This window comes from Archocentrus centrarchus, unplaced genomic scaffold, assembly GCF_007364275.1.
Source record: "Archocentrus centrarchus isolate MPI-CPG fArcCen1 unplaced genomic scaffold, fArcCen1 scaffold_26_ctg1, whole genome shotgun sequence".
NCBI lineage: Eukaryota > Metazoa > Chordata > Actinopteri > Cichliformes > Cichlidae > Archocentrus > Archocentrus centrarchus.
The window spans coordinates 440,430-467,518 of record NW_022060256.1 but is presented as its reverse complement, the minus strand read 5'-3'; the positions used below and the strand labels follow the sequence as shown (position 1 = coordinate 467,518).

The window sequence follows — 27,089 nt, the reverse complement described above, 5'->3', positions numbered from 1 at the left end:
CTCACTATAAATATAAAAAAGCTTTATTGACATCAGAGCACAAATATGAGTATAAAACACACTTTATAAACACACAACATAGACACAAAATGACAAATACGACTGGAGGTTCACCCCCCCTCAGTTCATGAATATTTCAATAGAATTTATAAAATATAAATGGAGTTCTGCACTTGGCGCTTTTTAATCAGAGGAAAAAGAGCTTTTAGCTTAAATATACTTCTTACACCATGTTTGAACACAGAGCAGCCGGGGGTTAAAGTAAAGGGTACTCATGTGGCCTGCTCTCTGATCACAATTCATTGTTTCATAAAGATCATGCTTGTCAGTGTATACTGGGTTTAATGAGTGGATTTGCTTTTTCAGTTGCTTTGGTTATTCATCACTAAATTTCACACATCATCACACCAGGAAACATTACAGAGACCCAGTGCCTACCCCTGAGAATGACCTCAGTCAACAGTCTGATTTGAGCTCCTGTGGTCTGTGAAGTAAAATCTCTGTTTTTGTGAATGGAGTCTGGTGGATTTGAACAAAAAGCTGAATGACTCAGTTTTCTCAGCGGGATGAAATTTGCTTCCCTGCTGCTTTTTCTGTTTCTCCAAACTGGAAACTGAAGATCAGCTCTGAGACCTTCTTCCTGTCTGACGGTCAGCCTGCCTGATTAAACTCTGAGTAATATCTTCCAGCTCTCCATCTCACAACTCCTGATAATCAGCCAGCCGCAACTTGCTGTGACACACCTGATAAGTATCAACTGGTTTATCTCTGCATCCTTAAAAACTTAAAATAAACCTGAAAGCTTCCTGTGACATGTATCTCTCCCTTATCAGCTGATATCTGTTTAAAGATGTTAAAAGCACTGCTATGTCTGATTAAGCAGGTTTGCTTGTTTACTATCTTAAAACAATTCATTTTATTAGTATCAGTCTGCTGAATTATCATTAGACAGGTGGGATCTGTCACAGCAGATCTTACAGACCGCTGACTCACACGCATGCTGCTGCTGCCTTCTTGAGGCTGATGTTTGAAGTGGTTGTCCTCTCTGAATTTAAGCTAATGAGCATTGATCCTTTCCCTTCAGTATTTCAGCAGTACTGACCCCAGACCAGGTACTTCTTCCTCCTCTGAAAACATACCTTCAGGCTCAGCAGCTGAGAAGTAAGGTGGACAGAGCGTGACAGTGACAAAAAGCCAGGACACGCTGTGCATGTAAACACCCTGAATGTGCTGCTGCCGCCTTTTTGAGGCCACAGTCTTCATCACAGTCTCCATCTAAGCTACGAGTCTGTAAAAACCTGAGCAAGTCCTCTGTGGTGCTGCAGGGGGCGCTCTACATGCTGAAGATGTTTCCCAGCCGATGCACCGTCAGGCTGATCCGCCCCGACAGCTTCAGCTCATCCTTCAGGAAGCGCCCCACCTGCTCCGAGTGCAGCACGTCGCAGAACACCCAGATCTCGGCCCGCTCCCGCTGGATGTTGGCGTTGCACGTGGGCAGCCGGGAGCTCCGGACAGAGCGGCTCAGAGTCCGCCAGACCTGCAGGGAGGAGGAAGAAACTCAGCTTAAAACTGAAAATATCAAACAGGTGTTTTTATTTTCCATTTATGTTGCTGAGCAGATTTTCGGTTCTGAGGGAGGTTTAAAATCTGATGAGCTGGTGGAAAACGAGGTGAAGGACGGATGTTCAGATAAGGATCAACAGTTAGAGCAGCAGAAACACAAACCACACACTGGCACTGTTCACAGTTAACACCTCGGCACACTTTCGTTTAACCACCAGCCTGACTCTCACGCACACTTCAGACTTCAACGACTCTGCTCGCGCTCTCATTTAGGACTTAAAGGCTGAAGATGATGAAGTTCATACAGTGCATCCCTGCAGGTCGATCCACACCGAGCCCTCCATTTTCAAACCAACCTACATCATGAGACGTCACAGAAAAAGCTGGAGGCTTCAAATTGTTGGCACTTTTTTTTGAGAACAGAAAAGATTATTTGATGATTTAAGTTTTTTTTTTTCCTACGCTCAATTCCCCTCTAATATTTAGCAAAATAATGCTCACGTGCACGCTACTCACACCTGCCATCTATAAAGGATGGTCAGAATTATTAAATATTCCTCTGATTTCCTGCCTAGCAACAGGAAACACTAGTGTACAAGCAGGTCTTTACCAACATTTTAATGTGCTTCTAACAGACCATCCAAGAAGGCTGAATTGCTGAGTGAGAGTCTAGAATTTGATTGGACATAACTGATTAGCAGGTATCTGTGTGATGCTGGCCAGAATCAGCTGATAAATTAGCACTCCACCCTCTCGCCCAAATATGGTCATGTTTGGCTCGAGTCTGTGGTTTCTCCTCACATTTAACCTGTGAAACAGAACTTTAAAAAAGCAGCTTCAACATTCCACCGACCTCCTCAATGTTTCCCGCCGTGCCACAGTTCAGCTCACGGATCACCCACTTGGCCCTCTGGCGGAGGTGGAGGCCATGGATGGAGACAGTGTGATGAAACTGTTTGGACAGCGACTGCGAGCTCGGCTCCAGGACACCCCTCTGAGTGATGACGCTCCAGCTGCTCCGTCTGACCGGCGAACCAGTGGCTCCATCTTTGTACTTCTCCTTCTCGTGTCGGCTGTGAGGAGACACAGGAAGCAGGGGGCTGGGGGGGTCTGAGACACCATCATGGGGTCTCCCCTCTGCTGCTGATGAATCGGCCAAACAGGTGATGACAGGCGCTCGTTTCACGGGTCTGAGGGGCAGCGGGCAGTCTCCGGAAGCTGTGGGGAACCAGGGGGTGAAGACGGGAGGAGTGCGGCAGGGGAACGGCTCCAGGAGCTTCTGCGTGGTCTCCAATAGCGAGCTGAGCCCAACAGCTGATCCAGGCTGATAGTGCACGACTACATCCTCCATACAGACGGACGGAGGTCAGGGCACCATCTGCACCACCCTCCTCCTCCTCACCATCATCCTCCCCTGCATGTCCAGGCAGACATGGCACACTGTGGAAACATGTTTAATTCACATTAAGATCATGATTGGGTTAAAGTGGAGACTGATGCAATTATTGTTCATGACTCCACAGGGCGGCAACACAGATCCTGAAATTAAACCAAAGGTTAAAGTTCATAGACGCTGATGGAAGCGCTTCCATTACAGCATGATGTGAAAACATTTTGAGTGAGAAACAACATTCCTGTCACAGGGTAGAAGCTCCAATCCTTTATAGAATAGAATGCCTTTTATTGTCATTATACAGGATGTACAATGAGATAGATAGATATTGGCAACTTGACTTTATTTTATTTTTTATCAGAGTAAAAACTGTCATTAACATTAAAAATGTCTTTTATCAGTGAGATCTGGCCAATGGGGCAGCAGAAATTTCAACATTAGATCACAGCTCTTTAAGATATTTGAAGCGGCCAAAAGGACTGAACTGATTATAATGTAGGAACAATAACAGATTTTTCTGAATCATTTGATATATAAACCTTTCATATATCCTGTTGACTACACTCATTTACCGATATAAGCAAATTACAAGTAAAACACAGAAACACCGGAAATTACATTCAAGCATATTTACGTTTATTTACCGACGCTTTAGTCCGCCAGCATGAAGGTGCGCGCAGGTTCGGGTAGTGTTTTTAGCTTCTCCTGCTAGCTCCCGTTAGCTCTGACGGACTGACCAGAGCGCCGGTGACCGGATGTATCCCGTCGGGAGCTCCACGCGTCACAGACAAGCACTTCACTGCCCACGGGTGAAGATTACAGCCCACCTCCACGCGTTCCTCCATCAAATAGCCGCTACACCTCCAGCGGAAGCTAACATGGACGGTTTGTGCGCGTCGCTGAAATTCTCGCGATATTTGACATAACGACAAGCTTCACAATATTTTTAGAGATACTGCCGAGTAAACACATATTTGTGTTTGTTCAATGTCAAAACACGTTTTTTTAATATAAAGGAGACGTAGTTCACAAACAGTGCACCTGCTCTGATCTCTCACCTTTATGAGCCGTTCCTGTGCTCTTTCCAAATATATGAAGCTGTTTTAGGGACGCATTTATTTCTTTATTTTAAACTTTATTTAAACAAATAGTTTACAAAAAATAAAAATACAGATGCAGTACTGTGCAGACGTCTTGGGCCACCCCTCATTTCTTTATATTTTGTTTCCAAGCAGCCATAACCTTCTTATGTTTTTAAAGTGTACTTGAGCAACAGTTCTCCAGCTTTCTGCAGGTCTTCAAAGTTCTTCTTTGGACATTGGCTGCTTTTTCACTCAGTCCAGTCCTTGTACCTGACCATTTTCACAGGAATGTTTTTGATAGTTAAGCCACTGAACTCTGACTGTGACTCACGCAAGCAGATGAAGATAGTATCTGAAAATCACATTCTTAAGAAACAGGAACAAATCCAGCAGAGACCTGACAGACAGATCTGGATCTTCAGCTGATCCATCTACTATTCACTGAAGCCTCATCAGAAATGGGTCTCAGTGGAAGGGCGGCTTTCAGGAGCCATTCGTAAGAGAAACAGAGTGGAAAGGGTGAGGTATGCCACATTACACAAGAACTGGACTGAACTTCAGCAGCAGGTCTGACAGAGGGATGGATCCATCAGTATATATGGAGGTGGTCAGAAGAGGCCCAGCAGTGAGGGTCTGCAGATTGGAGAACGTTTCCTGAAGGCTGCTTAATGACAGACAGCTGCCTCACACTTTAAACATTTGATGTGCCTTTAAAATCTAGTCAACTGTCAGAGCAGTATTTTATGTAAACCTTTTATTTATAAAGTTGTATTAAAAGGTTTCCAAAAAAAGTGTCTGTGAAACCAAACATCTTACGTGATCTAACACACCATGAGGCATCATTTGTGGGTCTTCTCTAAAGGGCACAGGAAATTATAATGAATTAGCTAATTAGAATCCAGGGTTTAAGGTGTGCACAGCAGCACAGCAGGAAGGGTGCAAAGACGGGAGGACCTGTAAAATTCAGTCTTTGGCTTTACTCGTCCATCACCAAAGTCTCAAACTACTCGTCGCGCATCTGTCTGCAAGCAGCACCGGGCACCTCTGAGATCACTGATCACACTGAAGTATGAATAAGACTCCACCGTGGCCAGAAAACAAACATTACTTTAACAGAACGAACAAACCTTCAAGTGAAGCAGCAGAAGAAGACGCTGACTCACCGCTGTAGTTCATCAATAGGACATTTTATTTCATACGTCTGTTGTCTTTATTCAAATTACAGTAATATACTTGCTGAGATGACCAACGGCTGCAGCCTGGACAGCTAAAACTTACAGCTGTACTACTAGAAGCAAACTTTTTTAAATCTTTTAAAATTATATTGCAACAGGAAAATAAACAAAAGGAAAAAAAAAGCACATATGCCATGAGATGTGTGGTGTTGGTTGTGACAGAAGGTTGGGTTTTAGTGCTGTAGTCTTAAGAAAAACAGAAGTGGAACGAAGAGAAAAGCCTGCGTTACATGTGGTAAAAGGAGCAGAATTATGGCACATTTGGTCCACGTTGGTAGTTTTATTCTCTCGATTTCAAACATGTAAGAAACAAAAGAAAGAAAAACAGATCAGTTTACATGTTTCTGCAGCACAGCATTAAAGACAGCATACTGAAAACACGACTGTAGGGGGACCTTCCCCTCTTCAAATCTGGATTCATCAGCCAATCGTTTGTCTCTATTCATTATAATGGTCTTCCCATCCAAAATGAATGGGAGGGGGAGGGGGCAGGGTGTGTGGAGCTTCGTGGACGATCGAGGGGATGCTTCGGACATTCACAGGAAGTAGTCGGGGGTGCGTCTGGTCACATGGGGCTCTCCGCGGCGGGGGGCGGGGTCAAACTGAAGGCTGAGGAGACAGAAAAAGTTAGTGATGACTTCCTGTAAGCTGACTGATGTCACATTAGGTTAGATGCAGATGTTCAGTGCATAATTTAGCACACTTTAAACTTAGCTTTTTATGTGCTTTTATGATCCCAGACGGTACATAAAATACGGCCACAGTGACCTAACACAGTAAAGCCTCGAGCTCCTGAACCCCTAAACCCGGCCCTGCTTTCTGGCTGTTTGGACTAACGAGATCATCACTTTCAAAATGAATGTTTTATTCATTAAGACCTGAAACCAGTGACTGAGACCATAAACTCATTAGGGAAGTGATTGAGTTCAGCTTCTCAAACTTCAGAGGAGTCGCCCCCTGCTGGACATGAGGAAGAATGCAGTGTTTCCATCAATCAGTCCACAGAAGCCTCTTTCCCACCAACAGGGTTCCGGAGCAGGAGCCGTGAATTGAACCGTTAGGCGGGTTTTCCACCGCCGAAGCACTCGGTGCTCGGCCGAAAAACGGGTTCAATTCCGGCCCCGCAAACTAGCTGGTCTGGAACCACGAACCCGTGCCGAAAGCAGCAGAGGGGCGTGACTCTGCCGATTCAACATCAAGTTTTCTACCATATTACATTTGTATTACAAAAGCGAAAAGCGAAGCGATTTTCACGGCTGTGAATTAGGTTGGGCTCTAAGGCTGAACTTGCTGCTTTGTATCAGTTCATATCACAGATAAAAGGACACAAAGTGCGTACTTGTCGTCTTGCGCTAATGGCTGTCTGTGTTTACCTCTGTGCTGCACACAGATGCTGCAGTAGTTTGGTTTGGACCATAAAACGTATTTGCAGCACAAGAAAGGGGAGCGTGTTCTCCCACGTTTGTGACCTTCGGCTTCCGTGTCCAGACGAGGACCCACCCACGCTCATACGTAAAGGAGCAGTTCACAGAAACGCGGTGGGAACGCGGGCCCGTTCTTCGCCGGTTCATTGGGATCGGCACGGGAACTTGCTCCGGCTCCGGAACCTCGGCGGTGGGAAAGTAGCAAGATAAAACTGAACCTGTGCTCTACCGTGCTTACTGACTCAGATTTACCTTTTAGTATTCAGTGTGGCATCACTGAAGCTTTTCTGGCAACTGTAAATTCATCTTGTTGTACATAAAGTTTTTATAAACACTGCCCTCTGATCAGCTGACTGAGGCGGCTTCATTCATACACAAAGGTGACTGTACACAGTTTATACTAAACTAAACTTTGTGTATGAAGAGAGTAAAATATTAAAAAGGAAACGGGACTGGTGATGTTTAGTGGGTTGGTCTTGGTGAAATCCAAACAGAACTTGGTAAGCTGCTCTCCCATCACTCGCCTCATTAATGCACATTTATGCTGTGAATTTAAACAGATGTGTGTTTATATTTAACATAAATCCAGCACTGTTTGCTCTCTGATAGGCTCTGATTACATTCTTCATACTTACAAAGAATATTTCAGAGTGTCGTCCAGTTCCATGATGGCCGCCTGGTTTCCACAGCGGTAGCAGTAGTTTGGAGCACTGAAGATGGTCACCACATTCTTGTCATGGCCCCAGTTGTAGCCCTGCAGGGATGCAAACACATCAGTTAGACTGGGAGACCACAGGGGGCGCTCCTGAGCTGACTGAACGGGGGCTCCATGGGCTGGAGAACAAAAACAACAAATTTCATGTCTTCTTCTGTTTGTCTCATTTTTGATGACATAATTTCAGACAGTAGTTCCATTTTTTAGACATTTTACAGCTACTGTAGTGCAATGTTTAGTGTTTAAAGCTGTAGCCATTGCCTCCTGACAGCGTCACCTTCAACCACCACATGAAGCCTCTGAAAACAGGCACCATCGAGGTAGGACTTCCTGTCCTAAATCCCTACCCAACCAATCAGCATGCATTCACATTTGTGGACAAAATCAGCTTCACAGAGAAAAACTGAAGGACAGAGGAGTCCTTTTATTTCACTTCAGACATGCGATCCACACAGGATTTATGACATTTTAGCCATTCAGCTCCACTGACTCGTATTTATCGAGCGCTCTCCACTAAACTGAAGGGACTTTCTGAACTGACATTAACAGCAGTGAAGAGCTCTCCCAGATCAGCTCTGGACACGCTGACGACAACTTAACTTCAACACTTCCGGTCAGAGAGACAGGAAATGAGGAGGGTAAAAGTTGAGGAGTAGAAGATTCAAACCAGAACTCGCTCAGCTCACCCTGCAACAATGAGACCAACGGTACTAACTCAGAATCAGGAGTGGGTGGATCTCCTGCTCAGCCGGCTGTGGTCTGATCTTTTCTTCAGCTGCAGATGAAGTGAAGCCCTCTGAAGTTTGTGCAGCTGCTCAGTGAATCCTCCGAACACAGAGCCGCTCACATTGATGTGAACCTCCGTGGGAGTAAAACTAGGACACAAACAAGAGGAAGAGGAGCCCTGCTCCAACTTCATGTTGTTGCTATGGAGACCAGAGGATTTTTATAGGACCCTTCAGTCCACTTGCTCTGCGAACACGTGTGCTAGGTTTAATATTTATAAAAAAAAAAAAAAAAAAAAAAAAAAGACTTAAACAGGTCAGATGAAAGCTGGTTTGTGGTTTGTTCAGTTAAACATTTGTAAAACTGAGAATGGTGACATCAGAAGAACACGGGTCAGCTGACCAGGTCCCTGGATAAAGAGGGACTCGAGTTCTTAAAAAATAAAATCAAATATGCTGGAATATTTTTTTAATCTTTGCCTTTATATGCATGGCATATAATGCTGACACAGTGTTGCATTCCCTCTTTGACGTGGTAAAAATCCACTCCAGAAGAAATTTAACTAGCAACCCCCCACCCCATGGAGATTAAAGACGGGCAAATTTCTTTCACACTTGGTTCGTCTCAGACTGCTGAAGCTTCGTGCCATCTCGGGTCAGACTGAGGAAGACTTCTGTCAAATCATCTAAAAGCAACCCGTTTTACCTCCATGACCAGCTGATGGGCGCGAGACACCAGAGTGAGGCCGTTGGCGTGGTTGAAGGTTTCAGAGATGTCCTGTCCGAAGGTGTAGCCTGCACCTCGGGGAGAGATTCCCCACCCACCGCGGTCATCGGGGTCCGACCACAGCAGGTCACACATCGGGCCCTGAAACACAAACAGCTCTGATCAAACCTTGCTGCACATCATCTAATGGTTGCTTCATTAAATGTGATTTTTACTGATCCAGCCCATTTTACATCAAATATAAGGCTGAATATGACCCCAAAAGCTGGATATAAAGCTTCATATCATGTTCCTCTAAAGCTTCAGTGTCTCCACATAAAAACAGTCAAACCAGCCTCAGCACTGAGCAGTGACATGTCTGCCCTGTGTATCTGATCACCACAAACCGCTGCAGCAACAAATGTGGATCAACGTGCTTTCTAAAAATAAAAGTTCCAAAGAGCGGCTGCATCAACTGAAGCTTTGTTTAAAAAACATTTCTATCCTCAGTAGGAAGCAGGTGGTTTCCATCCCTGATAATCTAAAAACTGACATCCTGTAGGTAGGTGGGTATGCGTGTACCTCATGTGGAACTTCTTGCAGGCGGTCCAGAGCTCGTATGTGATCCAGAGTGTCTATGGAAGGAGACAAACCTCCGTGGAGACAGAAGATCTGAAACAAACAATAAAAAAAAACCCCTCTGAAGTTCATCTCAACTAAACACACACAAAAAAACCCCACAAAAAAACAATTCATGAGCAGATTTAACAGTTTAAACCATCTTCATGTCCAATACAAATATTCAGTCCAGCAGCTTTTAAAGTGAAGAGGGAGTGGGAGGAAGCTCAACTCTTCACTCATGACCAAAAACTCAAACCAAAATATGACATGGATGAAGATTAAAACTGACAACGAAGGAAATGTTTACAATGTGGACAGACCACGGGCAGGATAATTAAAGTAGAAAGTGGTATTAAAAGTAAAGTAGAAAAATGGATCTATGCAATCTATTTTAGGTTGTTGTGGTGTCAGATTCATGATTTTACAAGTCTTGCAATCCTGAGCGTGATAATTTGTGAATCGCTGTAATACCATAAAAATCATTCAGCTTTATTTATACTGCAGCAGATCACAGCAGCTGTCTCTCCATTTTTATTTATTGAGGAAACTGCATCAGTTTGGGTTATGAAGATAAACAAAGTGTCACATCTGAAAAAAGGAGCGCAGAGCACAATTTACACCAGTAACCTTACAGTGACATCATCCCTACGGTTCATCAGAGGAACATCCTCGCAGTGAAACTGGGATCAATAAAAAGTTAAAACCGGTTCCTCCTACCTGTCCGTCGACCAGCGCAGTGAGCGGCAGGTAGTCAAACAGGTCTGTGAAGTACTTCCACACGTTGGCATTGCCGTACTTCCTCAGGCACTCGTCGTAGAAGCCGTAGACCTGTGTGATCTGCCGTGACTCGTGGTTCCCTCGAAGGATGGTGATTCGCTCCTGGAAACGAACCTGAATAACAAAATATTAAATAATTTACAATCAGGCCAGAAACTAACAAATGTGTTCATTTGCTGTGAGACAGCAAAATAATTAACAGCTCCAAAAGTGTTCAATATTGATTAACTTCAGATTCCTTTGTCTCACGAGTTGGCTGAACATTTTTGGGTTTTGGACTCCAAGTGCAACCAAACAAAACAAAAAAAGGGGAAACTGAAGCATGATCACTGAATACCAGTGTGGGTACAGCTGGTACAGTTTAATGTACTGATAACATAGCTGGAGCTTCTGAAACACAGAGACTGGAAGTGTTGAAATGAGTTTTCCTGTTCGTGTTATTCAGCTAACAGCAGGAACAAAAACAGAGGAGGAAAACAAAAGCAGTGCTGTGTGTTGGATCAGGTCGCTTTATAACCAGCAGCGATTCACTGTTAACGTACGATGATCTAAAACTGGGTCAGAGCGGTTCAGAGAGCAGCGTGCTGACTCAGGGGAGGGGCTTCATCTAAACATGACTCCGTGTTTCCTGCGGCATTTCTGTCACCCAGTTGGGCTTCATAATGTCCTAAAAATCAGCTGACAAAAAAAAAAAAATCCAGCTCGAGTAGAAACACTGGAGAGAGAAAAATGTGTTCACACCACAGGCGACAAGCCTACGATCACTGTTACAGAGACTGGACAAAAAAGGAGCGCTCTGAGAAATGTGAAAGAAATGTTAGAACTGAAATCAGCTTTTATACTGAAAGGAAGAAAACTCTATTCATACGAGTAACACGAAGCAAACTGCTGCATCATGTTTCCCCCTTCCTGGATTGCAGCTGGCAGTCCTCAGGACCACCATCAGCCGGCACAGAAAACTGGAGAGCTAGCTGGTTAGCACTGACTGAATTTTCAAAATAAGAGCAAGGTGGTTGACCACTATTAAAGCAGGAGCACGGTTCTTTCAGACAGATTGGGGAATGGGAAGGGGCGGTGTAAATAAAATCATAAAATACATGAGGACCTGCACAGCCCAAAAAATGTGTAGGAAGTACATCAACGAGCAATTTGTTAGTTTTTCTACATAAAGTTTACTGATGGTGAATTTTTTTGTACATTTATATAATTTTAATTACATTTACCCTCATCTTTAACTATAAATCCAAGCTGATCATCGTCAGTGCGTTCATCACTGTTACCCCCAGGAATTTAACATTTTCTGCAGTCAAAATCCTGAGTCTCAACCTGTAACAACCTCAATATCTGATCAGAATCAGATCTCAAAGAGAATCATGTCCTTTATTGCTAATTTTTTTCTAACCTTAAACAGCTCCATCAGGTTGTGGAACTGACCATGGACATTTCAAACATTTTAATATCAAACAGACAAAATGATCCACCTGAGTCCAGGATTCTGAGCTTTAGATTAAAAAAACGAAACCCATCAAACGTTTGTGATTATGAAACAAAAAAGTTGATCAGTTTCCTTGAGACACACCAAAGTCATATTCTGACACTAAACCAGTCGTGTCTGCACTGACTCGCTGGTATCATTGTGTGCAACAGAAACACTGCTCATATCCTCAGTCACCTTCCAGTCAGCTGATATCTCCTCTCTCATATCACTGCGTCATGTTTTTACTAAACATGTTTATGATGCTCTAAAACATTAAAGAACCATCACTTCTCATATTAATCAGTTGCTTCCACATCTGCTCAGCTGACAACAGCTGATGTTGATCTGTTTGTTTGAGCAAATCGAGTTGAGAGGAACTGCAGATTATTTTTAGAACAGAGCAAACAGGTTCAGTCTAGTTCTTATCACAGCAGACAAACAGCTGGTCAGCCCGTAACCACAGAGACAATCAGCTCACACGAGCTGGATTGATCATAACAGGAAGTAATCAAATTAGATAAATCCCCTGTAAATATCAACTGACAAGGCGCTTCCACGCTGCAAATGTAAAAACGAGGCAGAAGCACGCAGGTTACCTTTAACGTGACGAGCAGCGTGACCGTCTCCACCGAGTAGTAGCCTCTGTCAACATAGTCCCCCATGAACAGGTAGTTGGTGTCAGGAGACTTTCCTCCGATCTTAAACAGCTCCATCAGGTCATGGAACTGACCGTGGACATCGCCGCACACCGTCACCGGGCATCGCACCTGAGAGGACAAAAACAGTCAGATGATCATCTACACACAAATGGTTTAACAAAGTTCTGTTTGTTTTTTGCCCAAATAAAAGGAACCTGGGTTTGTTTCTTCCTGCTATAAAGCCCACTCGTAGCCTTGATCCAAGATAAAAAGCACACAGCGCCCTGCTGACTGAGATCAATCAAATAAGAAATGTCTGTCGATTAGGTTTTGGCCATTTTCAATAAAGATTTATTTAACGCTACAACAAATTAGGTTTTTATGTTAGGCATGAGTCACATTTGTGTGTGCAGCAGAAAGCAGGTCAATATTTAGGCTGATAAGAAACACACACACACGCGCGCGCTCAGGGACAGTACATGAATATTTACAGGCTATATTTTATTCGGGATGCACTGACCTGATATCTGGATTGGATTTGGTCTGATCCCAACTCAAAGAGCTAGCCTATCTATTCTAGTCTGTACAGGGTTTAACATGTATTTTTACCATTTTTTGGACATGAACAGAAACAAACCACAAGAATCAGAATTATAAAGAAGCTGAACAAATTAAAAACATCAAGTAAATGTTGCAGCTTAACACTGTTTCACCTTCAGATGATCCAACTTAACAAATTACCAGGAATACGCGTGACTAGTTGATCAGATGTAACTTGTTGGCTAAACAAGTTATTCTTGTTAATATACAGCAGCAGCTTCCTGTGGATAGAATACCAGCAGCCTATCTGCTGACCTTTCAGTATCTGCATGTATACCAGCCAATAAACAAAATTATTACATTTTTGTTTCTGAAAGAGAAAAAAATTATCAGCCGATGTTCTCAGAATATCAGAGTTTTAAGTCATCAAATATCCACACTGATCTTAAAATCCTGGCTGGGCTCTGGTTTCCTTTTGGTTCAGAGATGTCATGCACTCGATGTGTCACAACTGACATACAACCACACAACCAAAGCGATTAGTAACCACATCAAGCAGACAATGTTAGCATGTAACACAGGAGGGCCACAAGTGCTAGCTCCACTAACATTACTGCACTCTGCAAACTGCTAGCATTGTGTCTGTGCAACATTACACCGGACACAGTGAGCAAGCTAACATTTCACACATGTATTAGTTTCTGCAGGAAAGAGTCACCTGTAACAGCATCGAGTTCTCTATGCAACAAGCTTCTATCCATCATCTCATGCTTTCACACAGAAAACATCACTGCTGCCTCTGCTTACTGTAACTCTGCAACCGTTTGTTCCATTGGAAAAATTCAAACTGTTGCTCAAAGCCCACAAATTGCACTTCACAGTCATATATGGGGTATTATGGTATTTTTTTGCTGGAAGTCTGCGAATGGCTGCACATTTGAAGTACGTTATGCCACAGCCGATGCATTCGGGGTAAAAGGGTTAAAGTGTACTAATACAGTAAATTTACCTTTCATTCATTACTTTTGGACAACAGAGCCTCAAACACACCCATTATTTCAGAAGCTGAGCATTCACTCTCATCAGGGTTGCAGCTTTAGTCACAAACTTTAGTCACAAAGGTTGAAGAAGAGTTTTTACCCACAAGCCATCCGTCTGCTCAACTCTGAGCCCTAACTGGACCATTATTGCACAATGTAAATATTATATTATAATTTATAAAAGTGTGTATAGTGTATAGTATATAGAGTATAGTGTATAGTGTGAATTACTTTTTTTTATTTTTATTCTTCTTCTTATTTATATGTGTGTGTATATATGGTTGCAGGTACAAAATACATTTCACTGTGCATTGTACTGTGTATAACTGTGCATGTGACAAATAAACACTATCTTAAACTGTAACTCACTGGCAGAAATCCTGATTTTTGTTTGAAAAATAAATAAAATCTCACTGATAACCATTTCACCAAAACTCCCAAAATCCTTTTTATTGTTTATAAATAAATGTGGTCAGACCCAGTAACTGCTCCACTAACAGGAAGCCAATACGATCAATGATCTGAACACAGGGTTTATTGAAGACCAACATACAGTACCAGTACTGTACTGTTCATGTCAATAACATGTAATAACATGAAACTATTTCCTGCAGTCAGTCTATACTTCCTCACTGCAGGTGAATTAGTAACAAGCAGCGAACACAGAAGTATAGCATGGAATTTAGTGGGATTATTTGGAAACTGTCTCCATAAAAACACGGTGGTGGTATGTGTGCAAGCCCACGCCTCAGCTGTTCGCAGTGTAAACAGGGTGTGAGATCGCTAAAACACGCCACAGGGAACAAACCTCAAACAGAAATCTGTTCCTCAAAGCTTTTCAAAGTATTGATACAAACACAGCAAGAATTGAGCCAAACCAGCACCTTTATTCCCCTCCGAACTGCAGAAACAGTGCTTGTTTAAAAAACAGCCCTTGTGCTCACCTATGTGTGCTGATCAAAGCTGTAGAAAAGATTTCTCTTCCTGATGAAACCTGGAAACTTTCCAGCAGCTCAACATTTCACTGCTTGTTCCATCATGCTGCTCAGCTTTTTTTTTTTTTTTTTTTTTTTTAAGAGCGGCCCTGAGGTGTTTATGAAGTGAAACGAGCACGGTCACAGGCCATTTTAAAACTCCATTATCTTGAAAACTACCTGAGCTGTATCTACTTCACATGTTTTATAGGTAAAAGCCTGGTACTGCAGCTACGTTACCACAGGACGATGGACGCTTGCAAAATGCTGGAAAACTATGGTTTCTACTAGCCTCCAAATCTGCTGTCACAGTTCAAACTTCCATCATTCTGCTAACCTGAGCTCCACTCCACCTGAGCCACAGGACCAGAACTTTACCCTGAAACATATGAAGGACCCAAAAATGACTGACCTGGATTAGAATCTAATCATCTAATATCAACCGTTTATTTTTTCTGCCTTCCCTCTTCTTCACGATTTTTATTTTTCCCATGAATAATCAATAATGAGAGCTGGGAAAACTCACCTCCTGAACATTGGACTCCTTGGTCAGGATCTCCTTGGCCTGTAGAAGAAACAGATTTAATGAGTGTCTGTCTTTTAAAAAATAAACAAAATCACATCTCAGACAGCGAGGTGATCACATGAGGAAAATAAAACAATAAAAGGGGAAATAAAACTTTTCAGGGCACTAACTCAAGTCATATGTGCTCAGTCACATGAGAGTATTTTTTTCCATAGGTTTCAGGCCTACATGACCTCACAGGACACCATAGTTAAATTTCTAATTAGAGAAAATACGTTCATCTTATACTAGAACTTTAAATATTAATCACTCAGCAGCTTAAAAAGCAGGAAATATAAACAGATTAACTGCTGATTTTCCAGTATTTAAGTCTAGACAAAACATGGTATATAAAGGACAGTGAAGTCTTCATCATTAGGTCAGTATGTATGTATGTATATATATATATATATATATATATATATATATATATATATATATATATATATATATATATATATATATATATATATATATAAAATGTGTGTATGTATATATACACATATATACATACACACACACACATATATATATATAAGAATAAATTAATTAATTAAAAATAAAATACACACACACACACACACACACACACACACACACACACAGGTGGGACAGCCCTGTTTTTAGACCAGCTGCTTAGATTATCTTTCAGATTCTCTGTACTGTCATTTCTGAGTGTCTGATAAAATAAAGTGTGTTATTATCCATTTACTTTATTGTAAATTAAATAGATATTGGTGCAGATAATCTGGTAAAATACTGAATACTCTGTTGTCTTCCCCAATCAGAACAAGAGTCCAGGGACGGTAATCATGTTCATTAAGGGGGGGTTTACAATTTCTCCAACCTAACAGATCATGTGGGCACCGCAAAGGCAGATTTATGTCACATAATTTCATGTCTTCAACTACAAGTGGATCAGTTGTGATTACTCATGTTCACCCCAAACAGCTGACTGATTAAAAAAAAAAAAAGGCACAATGAGAGAAATCAGTGGTTTAAAAGTTTGATTAAAAATATAAATTTTTAAATTAATTTATAAGAAAGTGCTGAGCTCTGCTGTGAAACTGTCAGCAGCTCACAACGGTGCACTTTAACAGCAAATTTATCTTCATTTATACATTATGATAGAGCAGATTACAGCCACCCCTTCACAGACAGTCAAAGCGCTGTCCACAAAAAATAAGATTTATGTGCCATAATAGATGCAATAAAACACCACCGAATAAACAGGGAGTTCCAAAATAAATTAAAAAATTCAATAAAATTCTCAACAGAAAGCCTATTTTAACAAAAAGTTTAGCTCATTTTTTTAAAGAATCCATCAGAACATTTTATCCAATTTATCTTTGTTAGTCTAAATGTCAGAAATATGAAAACCCCACGAAGACCTTTGTAAGTGCAGTAAACACTCAGCACTGACTCATCGGCTGCATGTGTGAGCGGTGCATTTAGAGCAGGAAAATCCGGCTTTAATCAATCATCTGACATCTTAAAAATATGGAAATATAATTAATCTCCCCCCCCCCCAAAAGTTAAATCTGTCAACAGGTTTCTCAAATGAGAAACACTGCTGTTTATTCAAATTTTCTGCAAACAAAACAGATTCCTCAGTAGGAGCATGAATTTTAAACACGCGAAAACATCACATCCACTCATATCAGCCTGTCGGTATTTACCTTCACAGCAGAGGCCAGACTTTATTTGTCTCAGGAATTTTACTGAGCTTAACTGTATATGAAGGGCTCTCCATCATTCATCAGGTCATATGCAGTCGGCTCCTGAAACCTGATTCACTCCACAAGTATCCAGGATATTTTTATTCTGGATCAATCAGTCAGTCCATGCTCAGCATGCTTCCGTTATATTCTTGTATCTTTCACATTTTAGGCCTTTTTTTTTTTTTTTTTTGGCTCTACTTATATTTCATTATTTTCATTGTGCTGAGGAGCTGAAAGAAAAACAAATGTACCAGAACTTCCAGGTCTGTTTTTGTTTGTTAATCTAAAATCATCTCCAGCTCTGGGTTACAAATAAATGCATAAATTACAGATTTATTCTGACAGTTTCATCCTTCGTTTAAATGTTAAATAGTAAAAAATGTATTTATCTTCATTTATAGAGCACAATAAGCCAGATTATGTTTACAGTCATTTTGTGCTCTGCTACCTTGGAGATGGATTTATGAATTACATGGTCCTTTTTCTCTATAAACCCAGACACACTGACTGCGTGCTGGATCAGGGGATCCCTGCTGTGCATTAAAGATGAGCCAGCGTCTCCTAAACGCTTCATCGAAAACAGAGATGTTTCAGTTCAACTGTTTCTGCAGTGAGGATGACAGCCTCATACTGCTGCACAAACATCGCCCAGCCTCTGATTCTAAAGGTGTACCCCACCTGAGCTCACGTTTGTGCAACCAAACGGGTGACCGATACATTCAGAGCGAGGTGCAAATCAATCAATCAATCAATCAATCACGGCACGTATTAGCGATGATTTATGACTTTAGCAGAGAAATAAGAATCGGGCCCTCCGGTGAGTCAGACCCGGGCTGCGTCCCGGCCTGTGCGCAAAAAGAAAAAAAAAACAGCGCAGGTAGTAATCGGGCTGCGTCTATTTCTTGGCAATGGGGTAAAAGCCGCGAATTTTCGGCCTGTACGTCTCGAGTCGGGGGCTGTCGGATAACCGCCCACAGTTGGGCTGCTTTAATAGAAATACACAAATATTTCAGACCTGAAAATTAATTCTGTCTGGATAAGCTCGGAGAAAGAGGGCGAGAACAGCCGCCTCGTCGCTCCAATATTCCGGAAATTAGCCGGAGCCGCTTTGGCATTTCAGGCCGCGCTGAGGAGCGCCAGGCCCGCCGGGAAACCCCGTCACAAACCCCGGTACTTACCTTCTCACAGAGCGTCCGGACCTGGTTTTCCGTTAGCTGCTTGCACTCGTTGAGCTGTTCGATCCATTGGTCTAACTCTTTAGTGAAGGATTTATCTTCCATGACAGCCGCGGTAGCTCGCTAAGCTAGCTGTGTTAGCTACCTGTAGAAACAAACGGGCCGCGTTAGCTGCTAATTTAGCCTTAGCTCTTCGTATTGTTAACCCGCCGGACCGGTTCGAAAATTCACAGCAACACTTTAAAACAACGACCTCCTCAGTCAACTTCTGTCATGATAAATGACCGATGTTAAGATACTGACATTAAAAACCCGCTTCTATCGGCAGGGGAAGTGAAAAGGGTCGAAAGTCCCCGATGCGGCAGAGCGTAGCGGCGGAATACAGCGGCGTCGCAGCGGCTAGCCGATCTGCTAAAGGAGCTAGCCGCAATAACATCCGGGAATTTAACCAGCGTGCGGACTCGGCACAGCAGCGACACCTCGTGAATAGACCGTGAATTACAACACGGTTTAAGTAGCCGCCTATCGGCGCCACAATACTACTACTACTACCACCATAGTACTACTACTACTACAATACTACTACTACTAGTAGTAGTACAACTAAATCTCTACTACTACCACAGTACAACCACATTACTACTATCACAGTACAACTACGTTACTACTACCACCACAGTACAACTACAATACTACTACAACCACAGTACAACTACATGACTACTACTACCACACTACAAATACAAAAATACCATAGTACTAGTACTTAATTACTGCAACTACACTACTGCTACTACTACCGCAGTAAAATTACATTATTGGAATAGATTAGAATGCCTTTATTTGTCGTTATACAGAATGTAAAATGAGATTGGAGGGCCACTCCTATTTAGTGCCACGCAGTAGAAAGTCACACTTTCTAAAAATATAAAATAAAACTTCTAAGAATATACAGAAAATAAAATAGAATGTGTCTATGCACTGTTAACATTTTGTCCCCTTAGAATTATAAGGTTCTATCTACGTTCTGACCAGTTTTGAGATATTGAGCTTTAAAGATTTTGCACTCTGTATAGCAAAAATTACACATGGAATAAGTCTTGTTCACACATGATTATGAAACACACCCTATATGTATTCTAAATCAGTAATATCAAAATCCTATTAAATGTGCAATTTTTTTTTTTTTTTTGAATGAGTTTAATGCAGATAGAACCTTCTAATTATAAAAACTCCTTTTTTGTTTGGAATTATAAGGTTTTATCTGCAAAATGTGATAACTACTACTGATTTTCAAGGAATGAAAAATAGTTAACTTATAGTAAGATTTAAACCATAAAATTATAGATATAATAGAGTGTCCACAAGTATGGTTAAATCAAATTTAATGAATTCTGTGACATTTTTTAAGTTTTTTCTTTCATGGCAAACTGTTTTTACGTACACATTTCCCTTCCCTTTACTAGAAGAAGATGATGCTTGACAAAGTTTTATCTTTGAATGTTTCAATGCTACAACATCTCCATCCATCCATTCTCTTCCGCTTATTCTGTTCAGGGTCGTGAGGAGAGGGGTCTGGAGCCTATCACAGCTGACATAGGGTGAGAAGCACAATACACCCTGTATAGGTCGCCAGCCTGTCGCAGAGAGACAGACAACCATTCACACCTATGTGCAATTTAGAGTGACCAATTAACCTGACCCCAGTAACTGCATGTCTTTGGACTGTGGGAGGAAACCCACACAGACACGGGGAAAACATGCAAACTCCACACAGAGAGACCCGGGCCAAGGTGGAATCGAACCCAGACCTAGATGTCAATCTAGCTGTGAGGCAGTAGTGTTAACCACTATGCCGCCTTGCTGCACAACATCTATTACACAATTTTAATATGGAAAAAGGACCGGTGTTGTGCCAAAAAGTGATCGTCTGCCAAAAAGTGATTGCCAGAAAATGATTGCCCATATTTAAACTGTTGTAAATGACTTGCTGATCTATGATCTGTGAAAAATATGTCAAACATATCTCTCGTGAATGATATCAAGTCATTTTGAGTAACAAAGAACATTTCTGTCACAAGGTAGAAGCTGCAATCAGTTTTTGGCAGAGACTTTTATATATTCTTTATTTATAAGGGTAAAAACTGCGATTGGCCAGATTTTTAAAGAGATATGTGGTCAAGAGGGCAGCAGAAATCAGAACAAATATGACATTACACTCTATAAAGATATTTTCAGTGACCAAAGAGGACTGGATTTATTATACATACGTGCAATAATGCAGAGTCATAAACATACTTGAATAACAGGTCATTTCTTCATTTTATATCTAAGCCCTTCATAAATCCTATTGACTACACTCTATTCACCAATATGAGCAAATACATTACACATAAAAGCACATAGAAACATCAAAAATCACTTTCTGGCAGACGATCACTTTTTGGCACAACACCGGCAAAGTGTACCTGATTCTAATGGAGATGCCGACAAATCGCGGCAAGTCGAGTCGACCGGCGGCGAGTCGTTTGGTATGGAAACGCGGCTTAATTCTCTTGTCTCTATGTACAATGCAATTCGCTACCTGCTGCTATCTAGTCTAGTGATATGGAAGAGTATTACATGATTATGCTCCAGTCACTACTACAGCACAGACACTCGTGGCATATTACGCGAAACTGGATAATTTCCCACGGCACACTGTTGTGTCGCGGCACACTGGTTGAAAAACACTGGTTTAGCTCTTCACTGAGCCAGTGTCTGTGCTCCCCTAGCGCTGTGGTCCCCTGTTTAGTGGGCCTCCCGCTTTTTCCCTGTTTGAGTTCAGCTCAGTTTCATGCGTCCTGCATTTGGGTCCAACCCTGCTCACCACAGAGCCACGTGTGACATAATGCTGATTGGAGTTTTAGGTTCTGTCAAGCCAACAAATGCAAAGAAAGCCTGACTTAGTTAGAAATGGTTCTTACAGCATCCCTTAGGGCTCTACATGATCTAACACTGTAGTTCTTTTCCCAGGACTTTTATGCCTTCCTGGCACATATAGACAAACAAAAGCTACAAGACTGGCTGTTGGGTGCTTCAGAGATCTCACACAGCTACAGCCGAAACAATTCTACTCATGACTGACAAAGAAAAATCAACCAGTGACAGAGTCCAGGAGGAATACAGCATGGATCCTCATTACTCAGTAAAAGTCAGCAGGGATTACCTCTTCAGTGAATACTGTGTGCCAGAAACAGACAGCTACACTGTAGTGAAAATATTTGGACATGCTTCAGAAGACTGACAAACTGCATCTGAACTTAATGGATCAGCACTTGCAAAACTGATAATGTAACCATCACATACACAGACTGGGACCTATTTGAACACAAGGACCTGGAAACATTCACAGGGACAGTACTAGACTACATTAAGTTCTGTATCGGAAATGTGACTGTGAAAAAAAAACATTCAGTAATTTTTTTTTTTTTAAAGCCCTCCATAAATGTAGGACATCTTATTATTCATCACTGATTGAAAAAAATAAGAGCAACCCAGTGCAGCCAAAGAGTCAGAGTTCTGTTGAGCTGAATATTCAGGTATTCGGGTATATACAGGTTACTGGGACAAATCCAAGACACGGGTTCCGAAGGACCCCCAGAAATGACCGGTCCCATCCAACTACCAGGCATAGCAGGACCTACTGAACAATAGAGGGCAGCAACATCCCGGCGCTGTGTCTGGTTTGCCTAATTACAGAAGACGAAGAAGAGAAGCGGTCGTTGTCAACACAGTGGCCATATGGCTCTGTTAGCCTGAATGTGAGGGGGTCATACAAAGATCTTAGTGTCCGTTTCTGAAAGACACAAATCAGACGGCGTCGTTAGTCGCTGTGCAGCCGGCAGCCATGGCTCATCTCACCCAAAACCCCGCTGATAAAGAGAGGTAAGTGCAGTACCCTCGCTAAGCTAAAGCTAGCAGGGCTAGCCGGTTTTTCATGCAGATTTCTGTGGAGAATTTTTTACAATTAAAGGCAAGTGGCGCTCCTACGAATAACACGTGGTTAATTAAAGTTATTGAAGCACACGCGTCGATGTTGAGGGACCACTCTCCAGTTCGGCATACAGTTAAATTTAGCATTTTGCTGAAGCTCCACGAAAAAAGCATTTTTGTGGGTTGACTTCGCCTTAGAGCCGAACCTCAACGGTGGAAAAAGGGCAGCAGAAAAGCTGGCACTGAGACTAATGGCCTCTGAGTAAAACCTGTTTCCCACTTTCCAACGTTTAAATCAAACTTTGCTGAGCTGCCTGTAAAATCGCTTCTTAGGAAAGAGGAGAAAATCAAAATGCGCATTTTTTTTACATGGAGTTTGGCCTGTCGTCCTCACCCTTTAGCATGACGTGTGTTAGTCATTTAGGCTCTAGGTTCTATTTTAAAGCTAAAGCGGACAGAATGTGATGAAAGTCACGCTAATGTGCAATTTAGCAAATGTTCAGGAGAATTTGGTTATTTCATACTTTCCCACTTATTCAGGTTCAGATCCTGTGGACCTCACATGGATCTCAGTAAAGACCCAAAGACAAAGTTAATGGAGTTTAAAGGATTTCCTCTTCATACAGAGCAGGCGATGCCACAGATTCATACATGCTGTAAAACTGAGTCAGCAGGCAGATTTATGCCAGCGAAGAGCAGAACAAACATAAAGGCAGCAGGAGAGTTTAAAAATAAAAGATAAAACCAGTGAGCTACAGTACTGTTCAAAAGTCTTGAGCCACCCCTCATTTCTTTATATGTTGCTTCCAAGCAGCCAGACCTTTTTATGTTTCTAAAGTGCTCTTGGGCAACAGTTCTTCAGCTTTCTGAAGCTCTCTGAAGTTTTTCTTTGGACTTTTCACTCACTTTCAGTCCAGTCCTTGTAACAGAACATTTTCACAGGAATGTTTTGGTCATTTAAGCCTCTGAACTCTGACCTATGAATTATTCAAGCATAAAAAGGCTCCAAATTCAGGGATGAACCAGTGTGTGACAACTCAGCAGAGAACCAGTTTAAGTTGTTATCTTTAGGGTCTTTGTTACCTGCAGCCTGTCACAAAAACACATCATTTGTTCCATTTCTTCAATTGAATCTATGAAAAATGACAAAGATAACAGTCTGACAACATAAAATAGGATTTTTGCATCATCAAGGTGATTCCCAAAAAACTGTCAGCTGCAAACCTGGCATATCTCAGCACGGTGTGCAGTGTGTGCTTAATAATCTGAGGAAACTGGGCACATGGAGGAGAGAAGAAGTTGTCTCAGGACTGAAACCTGAAGCCTCATCAGAAATGTCTCAGTGGGAGGGCCGCTTTCAGGAAGCCATTCTCAAGGAAGGGAAATGGGCAGGAAAGGCTGAGGTGTGCCACAATACACAAGAGCTGAACTGAACATCAGGTCTGATGGAGTGATGGACCAAATCATCGTCAGTATGTACGGAGGAGGTCAGGAGAGATCTGACGGTGAGTGTCTGCAGCTGTCTGTGAAACCCGGTGGAGGCTCTGTCATGGTTTGGGCTGCATCTCAGCCAGTGGTGTTGGAGAGCTCATTAAAATTAACGCAATTATGAACACATAAAAGTACCGTCAGATTTGATCCACCATACAGTACTATTTAAAAAGCAGCTTCATTCTTCAGCAAAACACACAGTGGACCTCGGCATTACTGAAGCAGTGTGGGATCATCCTGTCAGAGAACAGAACAAAAGGCAGAAACATCCAAAGAAGAGTTTTGAATGTGCTTCAAGACGCCTGGAGAACTCTTCCTGAAGACTGCTGTGATTGCAATGACAGAAAGCTGCCTCAGAGAGTTCAGGCTGTGCTGAACGATAAAGGAGGTCACACCAAATACTGACTTTCAAGCTCCTTAGAACTGTACAAGCTCTGTTTTTGCCCCGTCTGTGTTTGTTCCTTTGTGCTCATGGCTCAAGACCTTTGCACAGCACTGTATCTGTGCCTGGCAGGTGTTTCAAACGTGGCACAGTGAGATCATCAGCATTTGTTTTAATGTGAACTCTGCAATATCGAAACAGAAAATATTCAGATCTGAGCAGAAAACCAGAGAATTGATTAAAATGGAGGGAGATTAAGATTTGTTCTCTTTATAGATTCTGGTTAATAACTGCCGCTTGGGGTGGATGATTGGTTGAGGAGAAAAATCAGGAGATTGTTTGATGAACTATTGCTTGGAGCTCTTGGTTTCACGTGTGTAGACGGCCGTCATTAATTGTGCACTCTGTGTCAGATTGGAGGTTTTCTGCTCGCTGAGTCAGTGTGTCCTCGGTTTCAGGTTCATCTGCCTCTATCCCGTCTACATCAACAGTAAGAAGACGCTGGCTGAAGGACGAAGGATCCCCACAGAGAAGGTGATGCTTTTTCACGTCCACGTATTTGACTCTGAGCTCGGTCACTGTATCTTTGTAGCCAATATTTTCTGCATGTCCATACATACATACTGTAAACCAGGGAAGACCAGTCATATAAGACAAACTGCATAACATATTAAAGCATATGCTGCTTATTGTCATGTGAGGCCTGATTATTGTGGATGCTGCTTGTTGCTGAGAGTTTTTACAATTTATATATTTTATAAACAAGAAAAAATCATAATGCATTAAATGTAAAGAGACGGGAAATGGGGGAAAGATACAGGGGAAGACACGCAGGCAAACTGGCGACGGGCCGGGACTCTAACCCGCGCCACCCGCACCGCAACGCTGCATATGTATGTAGTCGCTGGCTTCACCACTAAGCCACCCAGGTGCCCTGACCTGTAATTTTAAAGTAATGTTAATTAAATGTGTCGTTAACACTCAAAAGAAATGAAAAAACATGAGTTAAAGGATGAGTTGTTTAATGTCCTCCTCGTGCCGTGGTTTGTATATTCCAGTTGTGGCCACGCCTCTTTTATATACTGAAGGTAAAAACACCTGTTCATCCTCCATTACAGCTCCTCTTGTGGCCTCCTGTCCTCTCTCCTTTCCTGTCCTCTCTGCTCCAGACACATTTTAGAAACTTTCCGGGGCAAAGGCAGGAGGCTGGAGGAGACACTAATCAGAGAAATTAGTAAAGTTTTGAGGCCAATGGTTGTGGATGTGCTTCAGTTTGGGTCAAAGGAAGATTGATATGATCTGGGATATTACAGTGAAATGAAACTGAGATAAAAATTAAAATCAAATGTGAAAAAACACTTTGTTTGCTGAAATCAAAATAAAGACTGGACTTTTAAAGAAAACAAGCTGAAGCCATATGTTGCACTCATAAAATGTACTGAAATAAACAGGAAACACAGTGATTAATGTTAACGAGCTGCTGCATCTGCAGGCGGTGGAGAATCCATCCTGCACTGAGATCAGAGACGTGCTGACAGCTGCAGGGATGAACGTCTACGTGGAGGTGAAACCCAGAAAACAACCAGCCCTCAAACAGACACACACCATGAAAAACACAATATGATGGAGTGTGTTTTTTTTTTTTTTTTTCCAGAACAAAATCCACCCCAGGGAGTGGAACAGGGACAGCCAGTTCAAAGGTCGGGTGAGAGTTCAGATTAAGCAGGCAGACGGCAGCCCGTGTCAGGACAAGTTCGCCTCACGTAAGTCGTCCGGGTCCCTGATTTTATTTTGAAAAGTCTAAACATGAAGGACATTGCTGCATGTGAACATATGGGGATGGGGGGGTCCTGTTTGTGACAGTGAGGTAAAGGTGTGCTGTTTTCACTTCCTCAGGTAAAGATGTGATGATCTACGTCGCTGAGATGATCCCTAAACTAAAGACTCGGACCCAGAAGAGCGGAGGAGGCGACACCAGCTCTCAGCAGGGAGAGGGAGGGAAGAAGAGCAAGAAGAAGAAGAAATAGACTTTTTTTTTTTACACACACATGTGTGTGTGTGTGTAGTTGAGGTCATTGATTGGATGAGCATCAGACTGAATTACAGAATTTTTTTTTTTTTTTTGCCCATTTGAATTTTCTTATTCAGCTTCCAAAATGAAAACATGAATCTGTGTATTCAGTGTGATCAGTAATATATGTTCACCTGTTGGACCAGAGGGGTCAGTTCAGGTGTTTTGGTTGAACACCAGTTTCTTTATGAGGGCCAATAAAGTTTTCATTTTCTCTCCTTTTTGGTTGCTTTTGTAATTTGACCTCAGGAGGAATCAAAGTTCAATTTTTAAAAAACAATTTTTTTCCCCCAACATTTTCATTGCTGTAGCTTTTTGTTTGCAGCAAGTTTTGAGTCTCTGCAGTTTATGAAGGGCCAAATCAAGTGCAGCCAGCACTGACTGATCAGACTAAATAACAGCGTGAGAAGCTGCAATAAATGTGGCACAGAGCACATGAATTTCTGTTTCTCTGTATCTTAACAGTTTGTCATCAGTTGTTCCTCAAGATTTGTGGACTTTTCAGCTCCCGGTGACCTTTAAAATCTGCTCCATGCTGCCATTTTTCTGTTTACATCCATCTTTTAATTTGTCTTGTATTCAAACCAGTTCCTGCTTCATTTCTCAGGACATCTGCAGGAGCTATACAAACTAATTCAGTTCAGGAAGTTTGACAGATTAATAAACTTGTTAGTTTTGAGACTCTTGAAATGCTTCTGTAGTTTTTGATTAAGAAACAATATGAAAATTACAATTTTTTGTGCTATTTCCGCAAAGTCAGAAAGTGAGTGCAGGGGTACTTCTACAGAGTGTCTTAATG

The 27,089-nt window shown here is 42.0% G+C and overlaps 3 protein-coding genes across 4 annotated transcripts; 1 reads left to right on the top strand and 2 right to left on the bottom strand.

Annotated features, from left to right (window-relative positions):
* Positions 1 to 39: 39 nt before the first annotated feature.
* shld3 (shieldin complex subunit 3) lies at positions 40 to 3,835 on the bottom strand. 2 transcript variants are annotated; one of them, XM_030723552.1, is made up of 3 exons: positions 3,591 to 3,835; positions 2,417 to 3,003; positions 40 to 1,537 (listed from the first exon to the last, which is right to left on the bottom strand). In XM_030723552.1, exons 2-3 carry the CDS (start codon positions 2,912 to 2,914, stop codon positions 1,334 to 1,336), a joined length of 702 nt encoding a protein of 233 aa, XP_030579412.1. In that variant the 5' UTR covers positions 2,915 to 3,003; positions 3,591 to 3,835; the 3' UTR covers positions 40 to 1,333. The 2 variants fall into 2 exon arrangements, with proteins under 2 accessions (XP_030579412.1, XP_030579411.1); XM_030723551.1 differs by having other exon boundaries at positions 3,601 to 3,835.
* Positions 3,836 to 5,204: 1,369 nt separating this feature from the next.
* On the bottom strand, positions 5,205 to 18,793 carry LOC115775925 (serine/threonine-protein phosphatase 2A catalytic subunit beta isoform). Its single transcript, XM_030723450.1, has 9 exons — positions 18,675 to 18,793; positions 18,375 to 18,516; positions 15,437 to 15,475; positions 12,315 to 12,485; positions 10,182 to 10,355; positions 9,426 to 9,515; positions 8,844 to 9,005; positions 7,333 to 7,451; positions 5,205 to 5,882 (listed from the first exon to the last, which is right to left on the bottom strand). Exons 2-9 carry the CDS (start codon positions 18,474 to 18,476, stop codon positions 5,810 to 5,812), a joined length of 930 nt encoding a protein of 309 aa, XP_030579310.1. The 5' UTR covers positions 18,477 to 18,516; positions 18,675 to 18,793; the 3' UTR covers positions 5,205 to 5,809.
* Positions 18,794 to 22,094: 3,301 nt separating this feature from the next.
* srp19 (signal recognition particle 19) lies at positions 22,095 to 26,512 on the top strand. Its single transcript, XM_030723525.1, has 5 exons — positions 22,095 to 22,298; positions 24,678 to 24,753; positions 25,712 to 25,783; positions 25,874 to 25,982; positions 26,116 to 26,512. The coding sequence occupies exons 1-5, from the start codon at positions 22,261 to 22,263 to the stop codon at positions 26,244 to 26,246; spliced, it is 426 nt and encodes a 141-aa protein (XP_030579385.1). The 5' UTR covers positions 22,095 to 22,260; the 3' UTR covers positions 26,247 to 26,512.
* The last annotated feature ends 577 nt before the right edge of the window (positions 26,513 to 27,089 follow it).